Source organism: Sitophilus oryzae, unplaced genomic scaffold (assembly GCF_002938485.1).
Source record: "Sitophilus oryzae breed Bouriz unplaced genomic scaffold, Soryzae_2.0 scaffold_937_pilon_pilon, whole genome shotgun sequence".
Classification (NCBI taxonomy): Eukaryota; Metazoa; Arthropoda; class Insecta; order Coleoptera; family Curculionidae; genus Sitophilus; species Sitophilus oryzae.
The window spans coordinates 2,160,119-2,182,531 of record NW_022147569.1 but is presented as its reverse complement, the minus strand read 5'-3'; the positions used below and the strand labels follow the sequence as shown (position 1 = coordinate 2,182,531).

At 33.3% G+C, this 22,413-nt stretch overlaps 3 protein-coding genes across 3 annotated transcripts; 1 reads left to right on the top strand and 2 right to left on the bottom strand.

Annotated features, from left to right (window-relative positions):
- Positions 1-7,368: 7,368 nt before the first annotated feature.
- LOC115890931 lies at positions 7,369-8,637 on the top strand. The gene has a single exon (XM_030911295.1). It carries the CDS (start codon positions 7,369-7,371, stop codon positions 8,635-8,637), a length of 1,269 nt encoding a protein of 422 aa, XP_030767155.1.
- A 9,879-nt stretch (positions 8,638-18,516) lies between these two features.
- On the bottom strand, positions 18,517-19,851 carry LOC115890930 (matrix metalloproteinase-16-like). The gene has a single exon (XM_030911294.1). The coding sequence runs from the start codon at positions 19,834-19,836 to the stop codon at positions 18,517-18,519; it is 1,320 nt and encodes a 439-aa protein (XP_030767154.1). The 5' UTR covers positions 19,837-19,851.
- Positions 19,852-20,510: 659 nt separating this feature from the next.
- On the bottom strand, positions 20,511-21,731 carry LOC115890929. The gene has a single exon (XM_030911293.1). It carries the CDS (start codon positions 21,729-21,731, stop codon positions 20,511-20,513), a length of 1,221 nt encoding a protein of 406 aa, XP_030767153.1.
- Positions 21,732-22,413: the final 682 nt, after the last annotated feature.

Below are 22,413 nucleotides of genomic sequence, written 5' to 3'. Positions count from 1 at the left end.
TGAAGATGACATGGAATGGGAAAACATTTCAGATAGTAGCGAAGAGGAAGAAGAACCTGAACTAAGGTTATTTTTGTTATTTTATAATAGATTTTTTGTTAAGTTTTTCTAAGTTAACTGAATATACAATACAGGGTGTGCAAAAAATATATGATATGGGTGAGATTTTTGATGGTGTTTTTATCAGAATATTTTGATTCTGATAAAAATTTATCTTTCAACATTAACTGGTTTTTAAGGTGCTTCAGACAGAGAATGATACAGACGATGAATCAGATCCTGGGAATGCTTCAGTAAATGAATTTCCCAACCAGTTTCACTGGACAGATAATGATTTAACACCAAATAATTATGAATTTAGACCCGATAATTCCGGCTGTAAGGTAATGAAGTTAACGGAAGATAGCTCAATTCTTGATGTATTTGAAACCTTCTTTTCTGCTGATATTGTGAGCAAGATAGTAGAGCAGACAAATTTATATTATCACTTTGTAGTTCAAGACCAGCCATTAGAAAGTTCGCGAATAAAAAAATGGAAAGAGACTAATGAAGATGAAATGTTCGTTTTCTTAGCGTTAACCGTTCTTATGACTCAAGTACAAAAACAGAACATCAATGACTATTGGTCTAAATACTTTTTGATTGAGACACCTGCATTTGGTCAAGTGATGTCACGTGATAGATACTTGCTGCTTCTAAAGTTATTACATTTCTTTGACAATTCAAATCCAAATAAAGTAATCCTTTACACCGATAACTGGTATACCAGTCCTTTACTGTATCAGGCATTGTTCAATAAAAAAGTAAATTGTTGTGGAACAGTTAAGTCCAACAGAAAACATATGCCCAACCTATCAAAAAAACTTGAAAGAGGCCGAGTTCAGTATTTTTCTACTGAGAGATTACCGGCATTAAAATGGCAAGATAAAAGGGAAGTAAGGATGCTATCATCGAAGCATAATAGCAGTATGGAAAAAATAAAAAAGAAGAATGGAGAAGAAGTGGAAAAACCAAAATGTATTCTAGATTATAATCAGAATATGGGAGCAGTCGACAAAAGTGACATGATGCTTAGTAGTACTGAGACAATAAGAAAAAGTGTGAAATGGTACAAAAAAGTATTTTTTCATATTTTAGACATAACGATTTTAAATTGACAAATTTTGTATAAGGTTTTAACTGGCAAACAGATATCCTTATTAGACTTTCAGTGATGTCTTATAAAAGAGTTACTAGAAAAGCATCATAAGATAAAACCAAGAACATCTACGAGCCATAGACCTGAAACTGGACATTCACCATTACGATTAATTGAAAGACACTTTCCTTCAATTGGTGTACGCTCAGAAAAAAAAACTATATCCAAAAGATGTACTGTCTGTGCAAAACGGGAAGTAAGAAAACAGACCAGAGTTACATATGCCCAAACTGTAATGTTCCACTTTGTGTTGTTGGGTGCTTCCAAAGATACCACACGGTCTTAAAGTTTTAGATATATTATGTATTTTTGACTAATAAATGGTTATTTTTATATGTTTTGTGTTCAGATTACTAACTTCGCACATTTCCGTTTTTTATGTGGAATTACTTGTATACTGATAGTTTATAATAAAGATGTTGCAACAGACTGTGTTGTTTTAATAACTAAATAAATAAATGACCAAGCAATAAATAAAGTTTATTCTGGGTATTCAGTTAGCTGCGAAAAGCGCATATTCAACGCTTTAATATACAGGGTGAGTCTTAACTAAGTGTAAATATTTTTAGGGGTTGTATATTTCGACCCTAGAAACACATCTATTTTCGCGAAATATTTTTTTAAATTTTGAAAAAAATTTTGGATTTTTTTTAAATTTTTAGTTAAAAAACATAATATCTTCATAATATGGTAACATAGATAGTAGATTAAATTTACAAGAAAGAAAACCCAGAAAAGATACAGTGGTTCTCAAAATTTAAGCGAAAAATCAATTTTTTTTAAATTTTCAAAATAAAATATCTCGGGTATTTTGGACTTATTTGAAAACGGTAAAGAGAAAATATGTTTTATTTGTCGAGATCTACCAGCACTGAAAACATTTAAGACTCACCCTGTATAATTTAACTGCGGAAAGCGGCTGCAGACGCACTGGTCTCCCACTGCAGTACAGTAGGTACAACTTTTGAAAACCGGTTCAGCAGTGAAAGGGCTAAGGAATACTGGGCACTCTGTTCTCTACAAAGACAACGCGATTTTTTGGCTGCCCATATTGAAAAAATTGGATCTAAAGTACTGACGCATTTCAGCTGCGAACCCAGAAATCCCAATTATAATAATTTGGATTGTAAAAGGGGAGAAATGTAAAAGGAACAATTATTGTTCCTTTTACATTTCTAAAGAAGGGCACAGAATTCGTGAATGCAAGACATTCTTAATTAATACTCTCGGTATAAATGAAAGAACAATCAGAACTGTTATAAAGTCTAAGGCAAAGGGTACTGGAATGGTACCAACTGATAACAGAGGCAAGCATCAAAATCACAAAAAGATTGATGAAGAAATATCGAAGTTCGTACGTGACCACATTAATTCAGTTCCTCGTATCGAGAGTCACTATGTCAGAAAAGACACAAAAAGGGAATTTATTAACGGTAGCCGAGTTATACCAAAATTATTCAACACAGAGGTCTTCCGTTAATAAGATTGCAGCAAACGTTACGATAAATACTCAAGAATATTCAATAAAGAGTTCAATATAGGTTTCTTTTTGCCCAAAAAACACCAGTGTGACATTTGTGAAGCCTATAAAAACTCCCAAACCTTGAGATTAATTACCAAAGCCACCTAAAAGAAAAAGAATTAAGTTGAAGTGAAAAACAAAATGATAAAGAGAAAGCCAAAAATAATGAATGTGTGCTTGCAGTTTATGACTTGCAGGTTGCTACCTTCCCGTTTGGGAGGTGGGTTCAAAATTGTACCTATATAAAACACCAAATTTTAGTTCAATGTAATTACACAATGTGCCTAATTTAAAATTTAACCATAAAAAATTTGTCCCACGTGATAATTAATAACCCAAAATTTATATTAACTTATCCAAACTGTGGGCGATTTTCTTGGAAATAATACAAAAGATGCAACGCTATTAGTTTCGTCTCAATCCAACCGTAGTTGTATGATATAACTAATATCAATTAACCGTAGACAATTATTAACCTTTCCCAAAATCAAATGAAAGGATTTTTCAACTCAAAACGTGACTTCACTGCCAGCGTGCCGAAAAGAAAAGAAGGAAATCACCAGACAGGTGGGCGCTTGGAATTTTAATCTCGATACACCCTCCTGATATAAATTTAGCTATAAAATCCCTAGGTACATCCACAACCAGTTAAGTACCAATGTTGCCAGGATTAATCCGATAATAAAAGAAAATTAATAATAAATCAAACAATAATAATAAGTTAAATGCAATTACAACTAGATACAATTGATAAGAGTTTAAGATCATTAATAAATAAAAGTATTAAAATAAGTTAAACACTAAAATTAATTATTTAGAGACTAAATATGAATGAGGTGAAATATGATTTAAGAAAACTTCAAGAAGCTGGCAACACCGTTAGACCCGTTGATGATTTGACGTTTCTGCCCTAACCACAAATTAATTAATCTAAACAAAAATCACAATCAGATTATTTATTAATAATAATTATTGAAGGTATTATTGTTATTAAAAAGGTATGTACATCGTTTCGTATAATATAATTAATATAATATGGTTTCCCTTTGTAGCAACCAAACAACTAACAAAATGCAATGAATATTTCCACTTGAACAGAAGTAAACAAATACCAAAAGTAAGTATATAAAGTGGTTATTATTAATATTACTTTAATTAACGTTATTTTAGATAAATAAGAAGTCTTTACACGATGCATTTACCCTTCCATAACCTGAAGAATAATACCTCAAGATCGAGTCAAAGATATTATTTACAAAATATTACATTTGGCTAAAAATACAACAATATGAAGTTAAATTATGATTTAAAGTTAATGCACATTTGCTTTACTTGTAAATAGAAAATAAATAAATAATTAATATGTATTAAGAAATGTATTGTTATATTTTATTAACGTGCCATCTTCAAGGTTATAAATAAAATAATAAATCTCCACATTCACCATTTTGTCAAGATATATCAATTAAAATAAATATAAGAAAATTAAATCCCCTTTAAAATATATACTACCCACACTTCAATACCCACTCGACCCACCACTGTCATCAGGTTTTTCTACAAATCCCGTATCAACTGCTATAATTTTACAGTAGAATGGGTACATTCTACCCATTTTTAAAAATTCCATTAAATAAAAATGCCAGATAAGCTTTTATTGTTCTTGAATGGATTTTACTTTCATGTTTAATTTAATATATTAATATATATTTTTATTATCAGTTATTATTAAGCAAAGTACAAGGAGCAAAAATAAGACCAAACCCCTGCTTGTATGTTATTCTCTACATTAAGTTTATTAAGACTGAAGGAAGGTCATTCGACGACTGGTTTCGGAGATTTATCTCCATCGTCAGTAGAGGTGTAGCGAATCGTATGTATTCGTTACTAAGTAACGAGTATTTTATTGGATTCGAAATACCGATTCGTTACTATCACATACAATTACGACGAAAAGCGGGATTGCGGCGAATTATTTATTTGACGCTGTATGCACAATTCTTCCCGCGCCGCGCCGCTTCGATTCCGCGAGATAGGACTACAGCGAAACTGGTGATTAATATGGCGTGTTTTACAGAAAATTTAAACGAATTGGTAAAGAAATACCCAATTCTATGACACGAAAAATCCTGAATATAAAAACCCTAGAAAACGTGATAAAATATGGGATAAAATTTGTAGGTTCTTCCGGACTAATCGACTCCCATAATTTGTATCATTTTTGCGAATATTTTCTCTAATAAAATTTAAGATCTCTTCGAAACAGTCACTTGGCATTCTAAAATATATATAAAATCGTTTAGGATCTATTTGCAGTTGCAGCATTAAAAAATTATTATATATTATATAAATTAATTTACAATCAGAATATTAACGAAAAAAATAAAAAAATTATGTCCCAAGGCAGCTTCGTGCCGCGCTATCCTGCCGTGCTCGATTTATGTTCACGCCTAGCATTTAACAGATTAAATAAAAAAAATACAGGGACTTCATTACACCTGTAAATTTCCTAAATGTTTAAAGAAGTACTTTTATCCTGTATCAGATACAAATTATAAAAATAAATCATTTTTTAGATTTCCTGTTAAAGATATTTCTGTGTGCCGTCAATGGAAAAAAATTGTAACATAAGTGATAACACAAAAGTGCAATAATTTTTTTATCTGTCAAGAACATTTTCATCCTTGTGAATATAATAACTATAATAGAATTAAGTTAAACTCTGGATCTATTCCTAATTGTTTAATAATTCAGAATGATCATGATTATTGTCAACCTAATAAATCTAATGAAGTTCATAACTGGGTACCCTCCTCTGATGTACCTATTTCTGTAAATAACTATAACAGCTTACCTAGTACTTCCAAAGAAGTTTCTAATGTAGTACCTTCCTTTGATGGTATTAGTTTTCAAAACGATCATGGTTATTGTCTACCTAGTACCTCTTATGAAGTTCAAAATTCAGTAGCCTCTCCTATTAATATTTCTGCACAAACTATTTCAAATTTAGAGTCTATTTCAAATAATAGTCAACAGTTTAATTTTCTTAGCAAAGATTTTTCAGTAACCGATAATTCAGATAATGCAGTAGCCAGCACAAGCAAAGTTAATACAAATATGTCTGATAGAGAACATTCAATGTATAAGGTACACAGAAATATTTGTTCGAAATTCTCGAAATTAAACTAAAGGTTTTAAAAAAGTTACAGGATGAAGGAAAATTTGAATTTATTGATAATAATTTAAACGATGTTACTAAATTTTTTTTTAATTCTCAGTTACGCATTATTAATAGAAAATCTAAAGGCAAAAGCTGGTCTGTTGATGACAAAACTTTTGCCCTATCCATGTATAAACGCAGCCCCAGGTTGTATAGGTATCTTTGTCATTATTTTCGGTTACCGTCAATTCGTTCGCTTAAACGCGTTTTGGCTAAATTTTCTTTTAAACCAGGACTTAGGTAAATTGCTAGAATACTTAAAATTAGAAGTTGATAAAATGGATGAAGATGATAAATATTGTTCTTTATTATTTGATGAATTGGACTTAAGTAGTAGTTTCCATTTTGATATTCATAAAGAAAAAATTATCGGCTATGAAGATCTCGGTCATTTAGGACGATCTATTAAACCAGCAAATCATGCCCTCGCATTTATGATTCGCGGAGTTAGAAAGCAGTGGAAACAAATTATAGCATATTATTTTACATCTTCTTCAATTTCCACTGCGTCTTTAAAATAATTAATACCTTATATTATAAATGAATTACAGGGGCTTGGCTTAAAAGTAATATCAACTATATTGATCAAGGTGCCACTAATCAAGCCGCCCTTAGAGCTCTCAGTTTAGAAACCAAAGGTTCAACTCAGCACCTATTTTCTGTAAACAATGTAGATATAGGGGAAAGGAGTCGAATATCGATCAGTGGCTAATATCGATCATCTTAGTTTTACACAATCCTACAGAGATATAAAACTATTGAATGCGTGCTGCCATCTGTTAAATCAGATCAAAATTACCAACAGCAATTTCAGGCAGTTTAATTGTAAAGTCGAGTGTGTATGCTCATAAATAGTTTTTGTGCAGTTTTCTTATAGTTTTTTCGGCTTTTGCTATCAATAGTTTCATGGCACTTTAAGGTGTTTTATGTAGTGTTTACAAATATTATACTTGATTGAGGTTGGGAGTTTTCAATGTTAAAAAAATGGCGTCCTTACGGCGGGCAATATCGGCCAGCATGATCGATATTACACGCCTATGATCGATATTGGCCTAATGCCTTATATTCTTTGTAGATGCCCCCAAAAAATATTTTCCTAAGACAAATCGCTCTACATGGTCTGAGGAAAATATGAAACGGGCTGTGAAGGCGGTTGAACAGAAGACACAGTCCATTAGAAAGGCGGCACAATTAAATGGAATACCATATGCCACGTTAAGCGATTGAAAAACAGGTATCCTAGTAAAAAAGTAAAATTAGGTAGGAAACTTGTATTAAATGAAGATCAAGAGACAGAACTGGAAAGTCATATTTTAAAATTGTCAAACATGTTCTACGGATTGACACTAAGTAAAACTAGGTAGGGAACCTGTATTAAATGAAGATCAAGAGACAGAACTGGAAAGTCATATTTTAAAATTGTCAAACATGTTCTACGGATTGACACTAAGTAAAACCAAACAACTTGCTTTCGAATATGCAGTTGGAAATAACTTACCACATAATTTTAACGTCGAAAAGAAAACCTGCGGTAAAGATTGGCTGCGTGGTTTCTTAGCACGGCATCCACAAATTTCTCTCAGACGTCCAGAAGCTACCAGTCTTAACCGAGTAATTGCGTTTAATCGAAAAGATGTGAACTTATTTTATGACAATTTAGAACTAGTCTTCGAAAAATATAAATTTCCTGCAAGACGCATTTATAACGTGGATGAGACGGGAATTAGTAGAGTATATAAACCTCATCGAGTTTTGGTGGAAAAAGGGAGAAAACAGGTGGGTGCAATTACAAGTGGCGAAAGGGGCCAGACAACCACTGTTGTACGTTGTATGAGTGCCGCAGGATATTTCGTGCCGCCAATGTTTATTTTTAAACGCGAACGTATGAATGTCGCTTTGGAAAAAAATGGACCTGTAGATGCAATCTACCGTTGCTCGAAATCAGGATGGATCACTGAAGATTTATTTCTGGAGTGGTTAAAGCATTTCGCTCAATATGTAAATGTCTCTACTGTAGATCTAGTGCTAGTAATTTTAGAAAATCATACCACACACTCTTCCTTGAAGTCTTATAAATTCTGTCGTGAAAACGGGATTGTTCTTGTTTCACTGCCCCCACACACTTCCCACCGGCTCCAGCCTCTGGACGTCACATTTTTCAGTTCACTAAAGACAGCATATAGTAAGGAATGCGATCTTCATATGAAGACCCATCATTATAGCAAAATTGAAGTGACTGACATCGCAGAGCTCTTTGCCAAAGCTTATAATCGCATCACTTCTAAAGAAAAAGGTTTAAATGGGTTTAAAAATACGGGTATATTTCCGTTAGACAGAAACCTATTTGGTGAGGAAGAATTTACTGAAATGACAGTAGAAGCAACAGTAGGAGCAAATTCCGACATCGAAAGAGAAGCTAGCGAATTAAGCTTTTCTCCCGAAAATTCGGTTTATTTAGATTCGAAGCCCGGAACTAGTACGGCTTCAGACTCACCATATGTACCAACCAAAAGCTACTATAAAAAATATATGCGTCAAACTACACCGCCACTGGAAACCTATAATACGAAGCCGCGTGCTAATTTAGATAAAAAAAGCGTCAGCGCAGGTCATCTTCCAGCGATAGCTTTTCAACAGACATTACAGAGGTCTCCGACGAAAACGCAACCGATGATGGAGACAAGACCGTTCTATTAAAGAGTACATCCTTTGAAGACTTTCATCCAACACCCCGATTAATAGAAAAACCACTCTTTAAAAAAAGAAAACAAATGTCCCATATACTAACATCCACTCCGCTGCAGGCATCTTTAGAGGAGAAAGAAGCAAAGAGAGAGAAAAAGAAAGTTGACGAAGCCACAAAAAAATTATTCCAACAAGGAAGATCGGTGGGATTTAAAAAGACAGCAGCTAAAACACAAATTAAGGACAAGTCTAAACGTAAACAGCAACATGGAGAGTGTATAAAAGAGAACGATTTATGTCCAATATGCGTAGAGACTGGAAGGACAGATGAACAGTGGTGGCGGTGCAGATCAAGTGGTACTTGGCTTCATGCTGCCTGTACTGCGGTATCTTAGCCAGGGGTGTTTTGAAATTTGATAAAAATAAATTCGCAAAATTTCAATATATAGAATCCGCATTCAATTTAGACAAAGAAACTAGAACATTTAGCCAGTTACCTTACTTAAGTAAAGAACATTTTAATTTTAAAAATAAAAATCCCCCATATGAACTTCCAAGTAGGCAAATTATATCCAGAACCTTAGTGCCAAGTATTTATGAACAATGCTTGAATAAGTGTAGAGAAATGGTTAAAGATATAAAGGCAGTTTCTTTGACTACTGATTGTTGGACTTCCGCAAATAACGAGAGTTATATAGGAGTTACAATTCATTTTATAGATGAAAATTTTATTCTCCAAACGATGCTTTTAAAATGTGCAGTATTTCATGAGTCCCATACAAGTGCCAACCTAGCTGCAGAACTAAGAGCTATAACACAGGAATTGTGTATTGATAAAAAAAATATTTTAGCAATATCCGATAATACCGCTAACGTAAAAAGTGCCATTATGAATAGTTTAGAACGGAAGTCCTTCGGATGTTACGCGCATACCCTGAATTTGATAGTTCGGGATTCGATCAGCGAGGTAACGGGGTTACTTGAAAAAGTAAAAACTATTGTTTCGCACTTTAAAAGGTGCTCGAAAGCGTAATAAAAATTGATGATCTTCCAGGAGAACAGTGGCATTAAATATCCTAAGAAACTCCTTCAGGACCTTGTTGTAACTAGGTGGAACTCCACATACCACATGATTGAACGTTTTGTCGAGCTAGAAGAAGCTATATGAAGTACGATAGCTCTTCTAGACTCAGAGTTGCCCCAACTGACATTAGATGATTGGGTCATGCTAAAAGAACTGAAAGTAATTTTGAAGCCATTTGAGGATGCTACTCGAATTATAAGTGGAAGACAATATCTTGTAGCTTCTTTAGTTATGGTCCTTACAGGAGCTCTTTTAGATGTCTGTAATGAAATTTTAAAAATAGAAATGTCCACAGTTTCCAAAACTATTCTTAAAAAATTGCAACATGTACTCCGAAACAGATTTGGAAATGTTGTAGTCGTAACTACTTATTTAGATCCTCGTTTTAATAATCCTCTTCCCTTTAAAAATCAAGATGCACTGGAAAGAGTGAAAAAAATGTAATAGGAGAGTTGGGGGAGATTATTTTAAAAAAGACCCTATTAATCCAGTCCAACCACCCACAAATACTGCAGAAGACAATTTAACTAAAAAGCTTGCATTTTCAGTGTGGGCTACAATCGACAAGATCACCTCAGCAAATCAAATTAGAATACCAAATAAAAGTTCTATCTCTAGGGCCATTATAGAAATCCAGAGATACATGAAAGACATTATTCTTGATCGAAAAAAGACCCGTTAGAATGGTGCAAGGAAAATGCATATATGTATCCTAATTTAAGTGTACTGGCTAAACAAAAATTATGTGCTGTGGCGACCTCAGTACCATGCGAAAGCTTATTTTCAACGGCAGGCGAAATACTTAGTGACAGTCGACGTCGTCTTAAGTGGAAAAATATAGAACAATTATTATTTTTAAACTTTAATGCAAAATTTTGTAAATAAAAAGTAAATATATCACAAAACACCCATTTCGTTCCAAAGATAGATATATGATTTTTATAAATATTTGTTAGATGTATCTATTTGCACCTGTTTTTTTTTCAGAGTTGATAATCCTTTATGTTTGTTTTTGTTTACGATTTTTTAAAATATTTGTTAGATGTATCTTTTTACACTTGTTTTTTTCAGAGTAGGTACACTCCTTTATGTTTGTTTTTGTTTGATTTTTTAAATATTTGTTACATGTATCAAGGATGTATCTATTTACACCTGTTTTTTTCAGTGTAGGTACTCCTTTATGTTTGTTTGCGTTTATAATTTGTTTAAATATTTGTTAGATATATCTATTTACACCTGTTTTTTTCAGTGTAGGTACTCCTTTATGTTTGTTTGTGTTTATAATTTGTTTAAATATTTGTTAGATGTATCTATTTACACCTGTTTTTTTTTCAGAGTAGGTACTCCTTTATGTTTTTTTTTGTTTATGATTCGTTTACCTAAATACCGTATGATCGAGAAAAAACGGCGTCAGCAATGGCTATGAAATGAATATCGCTGTCAATTTTTATATGTAAATTTACATGGAAAATATCATCGACCGTCATTTCCCAACCATCTGGACGCAGTTTTTTTTTTCGATTATACGGTATTTGTTAGATGTATCTATTTGCACCTGTTTTTTTTTCAGAGTAAGTACTCCCTTATGTTTGCTTTTGTTTTTATTTTATTTTAAACAAAGATATATAAAAAACAAGATTATCAATATATTGATATATTTTTTTGTATTTTTTGCAGTTGACGACTGCAAAAATTGGTGGAAGAGTATTAAGTCAAACCAGTCAAATGGAACCTGTATGAACGCCTACAATTTCTTGAGAGGATCAAACAAGAAAGGAGCTCCATAAACACCTTATCTGAAAACAGTTGGGGATGACCAAAATACCCTGGATGATCATGATTTGAAAATTGAGAACCATCAACACGCGAAACGCCTAGGATACAATCTACCCTTCCTTGATATTTTCGTCGATCAAAATAATTTACATTTAATTCAAAATCAATACAATTAAATGACGTTGATTGGACTTCTATGTTAAGCAAAGAAGACCTTAATAATACCTATATATTTTGGCCGACTGTATATAATTATGAAAACTTAATTGGAAACAGGGTATTTAAAGACCTAGCAAGCTATGCTTTAAAGCTGTTATCTCTTTCAGTGTCCAAGGCGGCTTCGGAACATATCGTCGGTCTCCGCACGTAGTGGCGTAACTGACATTTTATAAATTCTTCAGGGGAGCCAAAAAACGAAAATGGTACCATTTTAATTAGATGTCTAGCGAAATTTATGGCAGTGGTGTCAATAATTATTTTTTTAATTATTTGCTCAATAATTATGCTTTCTATAGGCACTACTAAGAGAGTGTAATCATTTTCCATTTTGATGAAAAAAAATATTTTAGACAGTTGTGACAACGTGAAAAAGTTTTTTAAAAAAATTGTTTGTTACGCCAAAATAGTAAAATTTAGTTACGTTTCTATGTGGTCACTTTTTTGTTATTTTTTACACCAAAAGTAGTTATTTGCAAAATAATTTGAGAAATACTCGAAGAGAAGTCTTTCTATTTAGAATAAAGCAAAAATTCATATTTAAAGAACTATATTACAAAAAAAGTATATAAAAAACTTAATTTTAATAAAAAATCCCATGAACTTAAACAAAAGCTATTACTTATAGGTTATTTTTCAATAAAAACCTAAAGTAACAAATAAATTCAAAAAAATACATTCAAGAATAAACCAAATAAAAAAAATAACTAAACAGACCAATATAAACAAAAAGACAAAAGAACTAATTTTCATGCGGTAATGAAAAAAAAACTGTTGTAGTTCAGGCATTCGCACAACGGGAGTTTGGCACTTGCAGAGTGATGTTAAATCCTCGTATTTTTTCTTTGAAATCGGAATTCGCCCGGAGTTTAATTTTTTTAAGGGCACACTCGAGAGTACACTCCGTTGTTTTAAAATTATTTTGTCAAAACTATTCTCGTTATGACTGTATTTAAAAAATATATTAATTGGTTCTTCTTTTGTCACCATTAGTTCCATAATGTTTGTCCATTTAATTGGTCTATTTTTACTGCAACTTTCTCTAATGGCTAGAATTTTTAATTATTTGGAATAAGATTTAAAATCCCAAAAATCAGTAAAGCTCATTGGGTACACCATAAGGCTTTTTAGGTCTGGCGCATCTCATTACAGGGTAAAGTTGGGATGGTATATTAAGATCTCCTGAATGTTGTAAGGCATAGCTTATGGCACTATGAGGGCTATCACCCTCGTTCTGGCCGTGGTTAGTTTCGAAAATTTTTTAGAAATCTCTTTAATATTTTTGTGTACTTCCAGAGAGTACAAAAGCATAGACGCTACTATTGAATTTTTATTTTGGCCATAACAACCATCAGAATATAGGTTAATTTTTTCTTTTCCCATTAAAGCATACTCTGATATTACTTTAAAAAGACAAGTTGCAATTTCAGCTGATCCACGTTTACTGTTTGTTTCATCCCACGTAAAACAAAAGCACTTTTTAGTTACAACGTTGTAAACCGCAAAGTTAAATACTGACAATCTAGATTTGTAAAGTATTGTGCTTTATTTGGAAATGGGAAGGTAGATAACCTGTTGAAGGTCAAATACAGCGCACACATCAGATAAGTTCTCCTGAGCATATTGTTTATCATGGTCCTTCTTTCCTCTTACTAATTTTTTTTTCTAAAATATGTTTTTCATATTTTTCTTTTAAGGAATTTTTAGTTTCTTCATTTCCCTCTCTAAAATTGATACAAAGGGAACATTGGTCCTTTTTCGGCTTTAAAAATGATAATTTTTTTGTTTTAAAAACCTTTCGGAATGTAGAAAAACTTGAGATATTCTGATTTCCTTTTTTTGCCTGTTCTTCAGCAAACATTTTATACATTTTTCTAAGAGATAATTCTGGATGTAGATACATTCTATTGGAGCTTGATCTGCAAAAATGCGATTCAACTCGTGGGTATCTGTCAATTTGATTCTCTAATCTTTTATATTACTACTTTCTCTTTGTTTAATTTCTCCATTTCTTTGTCTTCCTCCTCTTTTTTCCCGTTCCATAACACCCATTTTACTCAATTTTAGGAGGGCCGTACGAAGGGTGCGTTCGGAAATACCTAATGTATTTAAAAAAAAATTGCATACCCTAATTTTCTCATGGTTAACAGTTAAATAATAAGATCGTGAGTTTTCTCTACGTGAATTTTCCTCAGTTATAGTATGTTGTCTTTTTTTAAAAATATTAACATGTCTTGTTACAAATTCACGTTGCATTGTCAGATCTCCGAGACTTAAAAAATCTTGAAAAATTTGCTGTCTTATATTTTAATCACCAATTTGGCCACATTGTTTGCCCAATCCCTGACACTTTTCAGAATTGCAACGCTCTTTCATCGTTTTAGCAGGAACTTTTTTTTAAGTTGTAGTACTGATGTAGATATTCTTTTCCAGAATTACGCAGTAATTTTGCTTGTTTTTGTTTATTAGTTCTTTTCTTTTTACTGTTATTATCACTCTCTTTTGGGGCACCTTCTACAGAAAACTCCTTCTTACTTTTTTCATTGTTACAACAATTTTGCGATTTTTCTGTCTCCTTCCTTACCTAACTGTGACGCAACAAGAATTTCAAGTTTCTGGTTTGTTTTGTTGTATAGGGATTTAACACCTTTACCATGATATTTACATGTAGGTACATCTTCCAAAAAGTGATCATAACAAAGTAGAAAATCACATATTTCGAAAATTTCTTTTTTACAGCTGCGCACGTGACATATTCTAAAGGGAGGATCCGCATCAGAGTCATAATTATCTGATGAAGATTTATAATCTGATTCTCGGAAGTCGTCAATATGTGAAGTTTCCTGTAATAAAAATATATAAAAAATTCTGGATGCTGTGCAAAATATAAAAGGGAGTTTAGACGTTTATAATCGAAGTCTTTTTTACACTTAAATGTGTTTTTTACGATGACAAAGTAACCTCGGGTTGTAAGAAAGTCTGTTTAAATTTACCAACCCTTAAACCACCGTTATTATGGTTGAACACATTGTTTTTAAGCTTATTGCCATGGTTATTATGATTTAACGGTGAATAAATATTTAACAAACGTTCATACACCCTGCTCTAAAGCGTTTAAAAAAAAATTATAAACGTAATAATATATACATACATTTTGATCGATAATATTTTTACCAGAATGTCCTTTGAGTTCTTTTTGTCCTTTTTCCATTTTTAGCCAAAAAGCAAATAATTTTGCAGCACTTTTAACACACCAGTAAACGGACAATAAATAGATAAATAACTATTTATAGGTAAATATTTGAAATTTAAATTAAAATATTTTTTTATATATCCATTTATGTTTAATGTGACTTGCAGATACGCCACCGAACAAAATTTATTTAATGATTTTTAATCTCACGTAGAGGCGTAAGTAAACATACGCCTGTATGTGAAAAATTAATTATATTAGTTTGCAGATAAGCCAAAAACTGATAATTAAATTTTAGCAAAATGGTTCCGCCTATACGTATAATAATATTTGAGGTGATAGAACAACTTAAAATACATGTTTTACTAGCGCGAATCAAAATTTTTGATTTTGTCAGATACGTGCGGAGACCGACGATATGTTTAGCTTTATAAATATTACAAAAACAAAAATTAGAAACAGGATGCAAACAGAAATGTTAAATGCATTGTTAACTTTAAAATCGTTTAGTATCAACCATGGAGTTTGCTGTACCAATTTCTCACCAACTAAACCTAAAATAATGTTTGAGAAATTTACTAATGACATTTAAAGTAAGAGAAGGGTTGAAAACGATGTCGTTAATAATGAGAATGAAGTCTTTTGCATTTTAGAAGACGCGGATGACTTTAATATCCCATGTTTAAGCATCCTTAATTGACTGAACTCTGAACTGTTATTTTAAAGTTCTTTTTAGGAGTTTAAGTTACCTGTTTTGTTCCTATGAGGTTTATACCTTAAGCAATATATAAAGACTGTGTTATAAAATAAAATACTTTAATAAAATTTCAATGTTTTATTTATAAATCAATTAATATTAATATTCTTTAAAAATACAAGTAGATAATAAATGGGGGAAATCAGCGATAAGCCCCGTGTATTTCTTATGGACTTCCGGTGAAGATAAAAACGTAGAATATTTTTTGATCGTGTGTGAATACGAGGTGTGGTATGAAAGTGTGTGTTGGGGGCGAAGTCGTAGTTGAAGGAGTGAGGGGCCCCTTTAGCGTTAGTGGTGAGGGGCGAAGTCCTAGGGTGGGGCCCCTTTGGCGTTAATGGTGAGGGGCGAAGTCCTAGGGTGGGGCCCGTTTGGCGTTAATGGTGAGGGGCGAAGTCCTAGGGTGGGGCCCCTTTAGCGTTAGTGGTGAGGGGCGAAGTCCTAGGGTGGGGCCCCTTTGGCGTGAATGGTGCCTTAGAAGTTAGGTTATGTGTGACTTCCGGTCTGAATTCCAGGAATTATGGTGATGACGTCATCGCCAGGAACGGTGGGTGACATAATTGACCTTGAAGGAGTGGGGCCCGTTTGGCGTTAGTGGTGAGGGGCGAAGTCCTAGGGTGGGGCCCCTTTGGCGTTAATGGTGAGGGGCGAAGTGCTAGGGTGGGGCCCCCTTTGGCGTGAATGGTGTCGTGTGTAGATTAGCGTCTGCGTGTTAGAAGTTAGGTTATGTGTGACTTCCGGTCTGAATTCCAGGAATTATGGTGATGACGTCATCGCCAGGAACGGTTGGATTAATTGACCTTGAAGTAGTTGTGTTGCGGTTTGGTGCACTTCCGGTCTGAATTCCAGTAATTCTGGCGGAGGGGGGTCGGTGGTATTTGGGCTTGCGCATGATCTTGTGGAGCAGCAGGATGCGCATGCGTTAAATATGAATACTGTGATTTTGTTTGCATTTTTGTTAGTATAGTTCTCGTCCTCGTAATAGTACGAACGTGATTTAATTATTAAAATGGCAGCAGTAAATGAAGAACTGGATCTAGTTTTATGGGACATCTACAACGAATTTTCTAAAATGAATTGGAGTTGTGGTCACGAGGCGGTGTACGGTAGAGAACGGTTTTTCACGGAGCAAGAATGTAAGGAAGAAGAAGAAAGATTTGGACGTGCAATGGAGGCAACGTTACGTTGTCTAAATACGTATAATTTGGAAGAGCTCATAATAAATGTCTCAGCACTGGGTTTACTGTGGTATCTTGAACCACTGAAAAAGTTTATGACAGCTGACCTCGTGCAAACATGGTTCCCAGAAAATCGTTATGAAGGGGATGAGGACGAAGAAGAATGCAAGGAAATTTATAATTTAGAACATTTATATATTTTATGATTTGTTCAAATAAAACGGAATAAAACAAAATTATCTCATATTATTCTATGTTTTATTTACCAATTGTTATTCCTATCCTAAAATATATAATAAATATAAATATTTTACAATAAATAAAAAAATAAAATAAACCAATAAAAAAATAAAAAAAAATGGGGGTCAGGTGGATTCGAACACAGATGATACTTACCTTACCTATATAATTCAAACTAGCAGCCTAACGAACAAACCTACGGGACCACCCGACCCCCATTTATCATTGTTGAAACTAAAATATATAAACCACTGATCGTTATTAGTGTCTTTAAAAATTTGGTGGATTTGGCAACATCGCAATGGGGTGCATACTTAAAATGTTCTTCTATAGGACAGTCTTCCCGCCTCCATTTGAAAATTTCAATGTTACAATGTACGCATCTGCATATGTCTCCTTCCTGTATATAGTAAAATCCAGCGCTTGCCAAAGATTTTGCATCCACTTGTCCATTCCAATTTTTGAAACTTTTCAAACGGTCCTCGTAAGATATCGGATCGACGCTCTCACCGCACATTTTTCTGCTGATAAGGGAATGTAATTTACGGTGACTGTGGTTGGCGTAAGGATTGACGACGTTTATCTCTTAAATATTTATATACAACTACGATCACTACAATTCCAAGAATGAGCACAATATCACAAATTAATTCATATATAGGTATTTGGTTCTTGTCCTCCCCCTTCCCACCCACCGTCACATCTTCGTACGAGTTTATCTGTATGGATGTGTTCTGTATATGTAGATTCCATCCTAGATCGGTAAAACTTCTATTCAGATATACGAATCGGATTTTATAGAAAAACATCGAATCCAACATATTAGTTGTATCGTATTGGTAGACACTGATATTATTTATTGTATTTTCTTGCAGTCGACTCCATCCAACAGTAGGCCATTTTTCCTTCAAATCGAGCGTTATAAAGGCTTCTTGTACGTCAATAGGATGTAGTATATATAATATATTGGATACAAAAGCAGTTAATAACAACACCTGCATTTTTTCTCTGTTATTGGAATGAAACGATCTTTCACGACGAAAAGATTAAAACAAACTGAAATATTATATAATAAACAATAACAATATATAAAATAACTAGCCGTTCTTCTTCTCTCTCTCTCTCTCTCTCTTTCTCTTTCTATCTCTAAGTAATATAGTTGTGGTGAAAAGTCGACAACTGATCCAGAAGATGCTTTATTTGTTCTAATATTCCTATGGTGGGACAGTGTATATCGAACACGGATAAATCCATAGTTCCAACCTTTTGTATTTGTCTCGTAAATTCGTTGAAAGCATAATATGTGCTATCTTGAAAAAAATATAATAATCCATTGGTATAGCGGAATGTATGGGATAAAGTTGAAGGTATACCAGGAAATAAATTTTCAATACTACCATGTTGCTTTGGTTTAAATGTGCATTCGTCAAATTCGATGTACATTTTATCATAAAATATATATGGTAGGTGTTGCCTGAGTACGAATTAAATATTGAGATATATGTTTATTTTTTGGAATACCTAAATTATCCAATGCTCTACCCATCCCTCCATTTTTTGGAATAAAACTCGGAAAATCAAACAGATACAGTCTGTTATCACTAATTAGTAAAATATCACCGGAGGGTCTTCGATAAATGTGATCAACTTGTTTGAAACTCTTCGGTAAAAATGTTAAATAATCTGTTATAATTTCAGGCTTACCAACCACCTTTACTTTAAGATCGATGATCCAAACCCACGTTTTATAAAATACATATAGATTACTGTTTAAAATTAGGAATGCATTGAATTTTTTTATATCACATATCTGAGGAGGGTTTACTTGTGGAGTAGAATTTATTATTTTTTCTGTCGTTGTTGTTTGTAGTATCCTTGATGATGTAGAGGGTGGTGGTGGTGGTGGTGTTGGTTTAGGAACATCGGGAACACCATATAAATATTGAATAGCAAGTATATCGTCTGGACTTAGATCATGATATGTTGGATTATATACAGCATTCATTATAGCGTTATTATTAGATGAATGCCTTAAACCTAACGTATGTCCAATTTCATGTAATAAGACCCAATATAAACTGTATCCGGACTGATTTTGTATATCTCGAGAATAAATCCAGTCTTCACTTCGATCCAAGTGGATTTCGAGACATTCTGGATTTTGTCTCGGCATTGTTGCATGCGCTAAAACTCCTCCGCGACCATCGAAATCACTACTGCACAAACTCACCTTACTTCTATCACATCGATCATAGTGCTGACGGAAACCATCGGCGAAGGAAATTACTATATCCGGTTTGAAAATGATTTCCCGTTCAAATTTCAACTTTGTAACCTTTTCCCACGTAGTAAATGCTCTTTCGGCAACATTTATATAAGGATCCTGTGTTACGCGAAGAAAATTCCAGGTAATTTTTGTTTTGTTCCACTTATTAGATCCTACGGAAAATGGCACCAGCAAGTAATCGTCCTTGACACCACAACGTGATCTTTCCATAAGCGATATGGTTTCATTATTCAGATCTCCATTATTCTCGGGCAAGTGGTAAAATTGCTGGAAGTTTGAAATGGCCTCCCTAAATAACGTCTGCAGTGACGACGCATTATATGTTTCCTCGTCTTGAACGTTGCTGGTATTATTATGATTAATATAACCATATCTTTCTAAATACTCTGTGGCAAACTGTAATTTATCGTTGCTGTCACTACACGCACACTGTAAAAAATATATAATAATAAATAATGAATAAATGTTTCCTATCTTCATTTTATCGACTTTACTCAATCACTGTCTTATTTAAACTGAACAAAAATATAAAAAATAGGTATATTTAAATAAAAATCGATTTATTTACTTCTAAAAAACGTCTATATTATATCTTATCATACAAGTAACATATTATTTACAATATCATTATATAGTTGAATACAATTATTTTTACTACACATACAATATTTGAGGTTATGTGAAAAACAAGATGGCCGACTTTTATAAAATTTTGGCATTTGACATTTTACATTAACAATCTTAATTTGCGCCTCATACAATAGTCTATTTAAAAATTCTAGTTTTTGATGACCTCGAACATAAATACAATCTACATAATACTTATCTAAAATATTCACAATGGCACTTTTAACTTGTTCAATGTTATCCATATTTCCGACCGCGCTATAATTGATTCCATGATAAAACTTTTCCAGATAACGCACTTCTTTTCGCTCTTCATTTGTTAAGCTACATAGTGACCTCGGTGACGTAATTGTAAAATGTTCACATCTCTGTCCATCATAAATGGTTAGTTCTTTTGCTTCAAACCCATCTTTTGACAATTTACTATTGAAAAATCCCTGTATGTCTATTACGATAAACTTCATGGTCGATGTTAATTCGGCAACAACCAAAATCGATCTACCATTGCTTCTAATAGATCCTATAATTTATAATAATTCTTTGACGGCTGTCGTTAAGGCACTGTATTCAAATATTTTATCGTGTACAATTATACAGTAGCATCGAGTGTTTAATGGAAAATTTTCGCTTGCTTCAAATTCCAATTTAACATCCACAGTAGACGATTTGATATCTTCTTGTTTGGATGAATCGATTACGAAAATGGGAAATTTTTCAAATGAGTCGTAATTAAATAGGGGAAATGACGTATTTCTTCCATAGAATATCTTTTGAAAATCACAATATATTTGGAAAGCTTCGGTATATCTCTTCTTTTTAAAATCAAAATTTTGATTTTCAAACGGATATATTTCTGAATTGAGCCACAATCGGATATTTCGTAAATTTAGATGGTCAAATTCGGATACACTAGCTTTGGAATTATCCTTACGATCTGTTTGAAAAGCAATGCAAACATATCTGGGACGCATTAAATTCGAGGCTGTCTTTACACTCCACACATCCTTGTGTGTTGATCTTAATGCGGGTAGTTCATGAAATTCCCATTGTCTAAATGGTATTTGTATAACTTTATCCGTATTCATTTGTTCCAATAAATGTAGTTTATATTTATCGTTAGGGTGTACGTGCTTTACTTTAAGCTCGATTTTTTGCACTTCAATTGTGGCAGTACTGGTTCCACTACTTTCGTAACAATTATCATCGGTACGAGCCCTAATCAAACGAAATTTATGCTTCCCCGTCAAAACTCGTCGATAATCGTGAAATACACTAAACAAGTGTGAAAGGGGAATTCGTAACGTGAATGAGTTATCTGTATGATAAGTGGCTATTGCGGAATTTTTCTTTTCCAAATTACACCATCCAGCACCCTCTAATGCTGTGACTTCATTGCTTGTATAGCACAGGTATCCTCGCATAGCTGTTACCAGACCAGGATCTCGAACCTTATCAATTTCCTTTCCGTTGAGTTCGTACGATATGGACTCGAATAAGTATGCTCCTACATTATTTGTTAATTTACATTTTCCTCTGGGTGCCTCGCCTTCATTAATCGGTTTAAAAACACACTCTAAATACAGGTAACCACTAGAAAAATCGACTAAAATGTCCTGTTGATTGATAATGATTTCAATTTCATCGTTGTTTCCAAAGGAATTCGTTTGCGGATAGTATGTATGTTCCTGTTCTTTCACTACGACCTCGTCGAATACGGCCTTTTGAAATATATTTAGTTTATCGGACATGATAACCTAACTTCTTTAAAATATCCAAATTTTTCTGGGTTAATTCTTGATTGTACCGATGTTTCGACAAACAAGATTTTCGTCGTTGACCACAACGATGATGTTGCTTGTTCGAACCCTTAATACCTACTGACGCTTTCTCCACCTGTCCCTTGAATTTATTGTCCGCGAAGAAAAATCCATCTTGAATAGTGTGTTTAATAACTAGGCCCATTTTTTCTCAATTCTAATCTTACCACTACCTCTTCGTTACGGAAATTCACTAGATCTCCGTTCTGATCTAAAATTCTGATTGTGATATTGTCTATAAGATTCTTATTAATAATCGGTAAATATATATAATTGTTTGGTTCAATGTTTATAGCGTAACCAGGATCAACAGACGGTGCAAATTCAAATATCGTATGAGATGGTTTATTTCCATAAAAACATCCACTTGATATATTACACTCGATTCGTATAGTAGCTACTTTGATGATATTGACAGGTAGATCAGACTCGTATGTTTGTAGCTGTGGTAAAATTCTCGGTGAAAATCCTAAAAGTTGTCCTAGCGAATCACTTGCTCTAAAATCGATGTGAAATATACTTTTCAATTCGCACTTTAATGTATTGTTATTAGGTTTAAGCGAAAATATTTGATCTCTAGCTGCCTGAACACAGCCGCTTTCCTTCGAACACA

Excerpts from the sequence above, each read along its gene's own strand:
- LOC115890930 (XM_030911294.1), bottom strand. The coding sequence starts at position 19,836 with ATGAAGATAGGAAACATTTATTCATTATTTATTATTATATATTTTTTA.
- LOC115890931 (XM_030911295.1), top strand. The coding sequence starts at position 7,369 with ATGTTCTACGGATTGACACTAAGTAAAACCAAACAACTTGCTTTCGAA.
- LOC115890929 (XM_030911293.1), bottom strand. The coding sequence starts at position 21,731 with ATGTCCGATAAACTAAATATATTTCAAAAGGCCGTATTCGACGAGGTC.